The sequence below is a fragment of the Melanotaenia boesemani genome, chromosome 15 (genome assembly GCF_017639745.1).
Source record: "Melanotaenia boesemani isolate fMelBoe1 chromosome 15, fMelBoe1.pri, whole genome shotgun sequence".
Classification (NCBI taxonomy): Eukaryota; Metazoa; Chordata; class Actinopteri; order Atheriniformes; family Melanotaeniidae; genus Melanotaenia; species Melanotaenia boesemani.
In genome coordinates, this window is record NC_055696.1 from 34,866,945 (window position 1) to 34,872,371 (window position 5,427).

General features: G+C 44.7%; 1 protein-coding gene across 1 annotated transcript; it reads left to right on the top strand.

Moving 5' to 3' along the window:
* The first annotated feature begins 233 nt into the window (after window positions 1-233).
* On the top strand, window positions 234-1,200 carry LOC121653993. The gene is made up of 2 exons (XM_042007800.1): window positions 234-935; window positions 1,095-1,200. Exons 1-2 carry the CDS (start codon window positions 385-387, stop codon window positions 1,198-1,200), a joined length of 657 nt encoding a protein of 218 aa, XP_041863734.1. The 5' UTR covers window positions 234-384.
* The last annotated feature ends 4,227 nt before the right edge of the window (window positions 1,201-5,427 follow it).

Sequence of the window (5,427 nt, forward strand, 5' to 3'; positions counted from 1 at the left end):
CACATCTCATAGCCTCTTTTAACGTTCTCTTCTTTATCCTACTCCATCCTCGTTCTACCAGCTTTTCTGCCTTTACTAGCATTCTGTCTTCATTAACTCATCAGTTATAGGCTAATAAAGTGTCCCCTCTGTGCTTTCTACTTGGGTGGTTAAGTATTTAAATAACCAGACTAATACCTGACCTCTTTGTTTGTGTCTCTACCTCAGATTAGCAAAGCAGGATGGCAGGACAAGTAAATTTCAGAGTCCTTTTTGGAGGTGATGATGATGCAAGAAAACTCACCATTGAATCTGGAATACCAAACACTGTTGAGGAATTCGCTCTTCAAATAAAGACTTTCTTCCAAGTGACTGAGCCATTCAGACCTCAGTACAGAGACAGAAATGGATGATCAGTTCATGAACCTCTCGTCAACTTCAGAACTTGAAGATAAAGCTACTGTGAAAGTTGTATACCTACCTTCTGAGACAACCAGCTCTAATCCACTCACAAGAGATGCCAGCCCCACAATCACAGGTATTACTGCCAGTATCAGCTCCTCATCACATGAAGAAAATGATTCAGACTCCTACAGCAGTAATAATACCATCATCTTGTCATCGCCTGAGACCCGGTCCTGTTCTTGGCCCGAACACTTTGTTGTTCCTCGCTTTTCATACTGTGCCGAGATGATGCTCCACACTGGAAATAATGACTTCAATGCACACGGAACTGTGCTGTCTCCCAGCCCAAAAACACGTTCTGATATTCTTGAGGGCCTTGCTGAAGAAATCATGAAATATACAGCATATCCAAATGATGAGCAGTTAGAAGAAGTGGCCAAGGCTCTGATACAGTCCCACCCATGTCTACTGGAGAAAGGCACTCGCAAGGGCTACTGTGGTTGGAAACACTACTTGAAAATAAAGATGATGAACTTCAGATCAAAGCTCAGGTATGTGTTTTATTTAATGAGCTCTATTTTGTTCCCATCCAAAGCACTGAGTCTTTTGCTCTAATGCATTTGTGCAAGGTGAGGCAAGATATAAAATGTCATTCCAACAGATTCATAGACTTGCATTTAATGTAAAAATAAAATTATTTTCCGTCTCAGCCAAGCTGGACATCATGAGGTTGCAGTCAACTCTCTGAAGAATAAATGGAAAGGCCAGGAGAAGCCAGCAGCCAACTTCAAGAAGCCCAGGAAGGCAGAAACTTGAGAGTCTGGAGGCAGAAAGAGCGGCTCTACTGACAGAGGTAATAAAAAAGGATGAGGCTGAGATCAAGAAGATGATGCAGCATACCTTCTCGATCAGGAGGCAGGAGGTTCTTCAGGAGCCAACGATTCCAGAGTTCTAAAACAGATGGCCAGCACTTTTTGATGTCAGTGAGGTAAGTGTGAATCTAACTTGGTCTATCAATGACCTTTATGAGCTGTTAAAATCTGTATCCTGTCTATGTTGTCTTTTACAGATCAACTTAGAGTTTATGCGACTGACAACTGTACCTCTGACCTCCAAATTCCTTGGAGAACTGGACCATCAGACCAACAACCCGATCAACGTTTTTAATAATAATAAATCTTTATTTGTATGGCACTTAAACCAGGTTTACAAAGTGCTGAACAGCACACAGCAAAGTAAGGTAATAAAATTAACAATGAAAAGATACATGCACGAGTACTTTTTGAAAATAAATAAAGTAAATAAAAATGTTGTTTTAAGAAGTGACTTAAAAGATGAACTGATGGTGCCAGCCTTATCTCCCCAGACAGGTCGTTCCAGAGTCGAGGGGCTCGGACTGAAAAAGCTCGGTCACCTCTGGTCTTGAGTTTGGACCCTGGCACAGCTAAAAGGGACCTGCCTGAGGATCTAAGGCTGCAGGAAGGCTCGTAGGGTGTCAGTAACTCTGTCATGTAGCCGGGTGCCAGACTTAAACAAGCTTTAAAAGTAATCAGTAAAACCTTAAAATCAATTCTAAAACATACAGGGAGCCAGTGCAGCGAGGCTAAAACAGGGTCATATGTTGTCTTCTGCTAAGACCAGTGAGAAGCCGAGCTGCTGCCTTTTCAACAAGTTGGAGGCAAGAGAGGGATTTACTGTCAAGACCGGAGAGGAGGGAGTAGGAGTAGAAGAGTCTGGAGAAAATTAGAGCATTGAGAACTTTTTCTAAATTGGGCCGGGAGAGGACAGGTTTGATTTTACTGATGGTGCAGAGGTGAAGGAAACAGGACTGGCTGACTTTTTTCATGTGAAGATGAAAATTAAGATTGGAATCAAGTATAACACCCAGGTTTCTGGCAGAGGGGGTGATGTTAGAGGAGAGAGGACCGAGACTGTCTTCAGTATGGGCGGTGGAGTGAGGAGGGTTGATTAAGATCATTTCAGATTTAGAACTGTTAAGTTGTAGAAAGCTTTGTGCCATTCAATTGTTCACATCGTTGAAACACCCGAACACAGCAGCTCGGCCTCCAGCGTCCACTGGTCTCAGCGGGAGTATATCTGTGTGTCGTCTGCATAACAGTGGAAGGCGGCTATAACGTGTCCTAGAGGGAGCATATAAATAGAAAACAGAATGGGACCTAGAATAGAACCTTGTGGTACATCACAGGCAATGGAGGCAGAGGAGGAAGTAAAATTACCTATGGGACCACAAAGGTTCTATCTAAAAGACAAGAATAAAACCAATCAAGTGCAGAGTCTGTGATGCCAACCCAGGTTTTAAGGCAATCAATTAAAATAGCGTGATCAATGGTATCAAATGCAGCACTGAAATGTAAAAGAATTAAAATGCTGCTTTCTCCTCTACTTGAGGCTAAAAGAAGCTCATTAGAGACTTTGAGGAGAGCTGTTTCAGTGCTGTGTAGAGCTTTAAAACCAGACTGAAATTTCTCAAAGATGTCATTTCCATTTATAAAACCTAAAAGCTGATTAGAACCAACTTTCTCTAAAACTCTGGATAAAAAGGGAAGCTTTGAGATCGGTTTGAAGTTGTTAAAATCATTGATGCTTAAATTAGGCTTTTTAAAAAGAGGCTGGACCACAGCATGTTTAAAACAAGGAGGGACATAAAACAAGGAGGGACATGGAGGGACATAAAACAAGGAGGAACAAGGAGGGACATAAAACAAGGAGGGACAAAACCTTCTAACAAGGACAAGATGGATAAAATGCTGGGCCCAACTGTACTAAAAACATCTTTGAGGAATTTGGTGACATCGAGACTGCACGTGGTTGTTTTCATGTGAGATAAAACATCAGCTAAAGAGGAGAGAGATGAAGGAGTAAAATTAGTAAAACAATTAAAACACTTGGGAAATTCTCTTCTTACAGTGCTGGTGTGACTCGGAGCAGCTATTTGATTTCTTATGTCATTGACTTTTTTAACAAAGTGATTTAAAAACAGTTCTGGAGAAGCATCATTAAAATGACAGGGTTAGTAATTGAGTCTAAAACCTTAAATAAAACTCTAGGATTGGATTGATTTTTGTAATAATGTTAGAATAAAAAGCTGTCCTCGCTTCTTTCACTGCTTGTTGAGAGGATTTAAGACTTTCTTTCCATGTGAGATAAAATACATTTGCCTGCAAATCCTCTTTAACAACTGGGTGTGTTCAACACAGATGCTCAAATGAGCTAAAACGGTTGTAGGGACCAGGAGTACATTTAAAGTTGTTCTTATAAATGGCAGCAACCCCGCCTTCCTTCTCCGGACAGTCTTGGTTGATGAAAGAATGAGTAGTCGGGGGGGTTTCTTCAATGATGGTGAGCAGTCTCCTTGGGTTAGCCAGTTCTCTGGTAAAACCAAAAAGTCCAAGTAATTGCTGGTAATAAAATGGTGGCAAATGAATGTTTTGTTGTTGTTGGATCTGATATTTAAAAGTCAAAGTTTATTGAAGTGGAGCAGGATGACGAGGGACAGAGAGGAACGGTGATAAGGCCGGGAGGAGAAGCTTCTCTGGGGATGAACTGCCTGTAAGGACTCAGGTTGGTGATGACAGTGATCCTGTGTTGAAGAGGGCTGCATGGGGAACTGGGTTGAGGGGGTGAAGAGAGGGGGTTTCAAGTCAATTTTGTTTGAGTCTGAACAGCATGGATGATGTTGTAAGTTAAAAACCAGTTCCCTAGTGAACTGAGGTGGACACCATCGGCCCTGAAAAAGGCTGAACGAGTCCAGAAAAGATGAAAGTTGTAAATAAAACCAACGTTGTAGGTAGAGGTTTGCTGGAGCCATGAGTGGAGCGATAACATCCTGCTAAACCATCGAACCCACGACCCAGCGTGGGAATCGGACCAGAGATAAAAACAGACTTACCACAAGCTGATAAAAACTCAAAGAGGTCCTTAAACTCTAACTTTGTCATGTCAGACTCTTGACGTGCAGTCATTAGTCCCTACGAGGATAATCGCCCTGTTGATAGTGGGGGCCGCTGCCTGCAGCAGCCCCAGTAGTTTGTCCAGCAAAGTGCGCACAGTAGCTCCGGGAAAACAGCAAGTGGAGGATTAAAAAATCTACAGTACCGTATTATGGAGTCACCCACTAGAAGAGTTGTGGGTGAGAACAGGGGCCGAGGCGGAGGGGAGAGATGCCGCGACGAGTCCGACGACCGAGACAGTGGAGGCGAGGAAGGTGGCTGCTGGACGGCTGTGGCATCCTGTTCAGAGCTCCCAAGGCCGGTGGCAGCGACGACGGTGCGGGGCAGAGCAGGGGACCGTTGTAGAGAAGGGCCAGCGACCGTGGTGTTGGGGAGCTCACGGAAGGGCTCCCTGCTGTATCAGAGTGAGAAAACCCTCCAGAGAGCCTGATGACAGCCTCCTTTAACAGTATGCGGCATGAGGAGGAAGCCGCTGCCCGAGCTGGGTCCCGCTGCCTCGGTCCGCCGGTCTGCGTTGTCAGGGAACCACTGGCCCGCTGTGGTGGGGACGGGTCCAGCGTGCCAGCCACGGGAGCCGCCTGGGGGCCGTCGGTCTGGGATGGAGGGTTCAGATCCTATGTCTCAGGCTCAGGAACAGCAGGATGAGCCGAGGCTTCATCTATCAGGGCGGTGAAACGGTTGGAGAGGCTCAAACCTTCCCAGCTCTTTTCTTTCCCACAGACCACCACGTCAGCCCAGGAGGATCGGTTGTTAGGGGTAGAGCAGGATGAAGGTCGGGGACAAGAAAGAGGGTCCCATACAATAATGTCCTGGAGTGTAGTGACGGAGGTAATGTGCTGCGATTGTTTAAAGGCTATGTCCATGACTTGTGAGAGAAGGGTGTCTTTCTGTCTGAGTTTATCTGAGAGCCGTTTGATGTCTTCCTTTAAGTCCGCAATAGTTTTATTTATTTTCAGGCAGTAGATTTGTTCCTCGGTGTGCATGACGGCTAAAAACAAGCAGGCTAGCAAGCTAGCGAAACGACCAACTGGGTTAGCAATCAGTGCTTGACAGTCTGGTTTAAAGACGTACA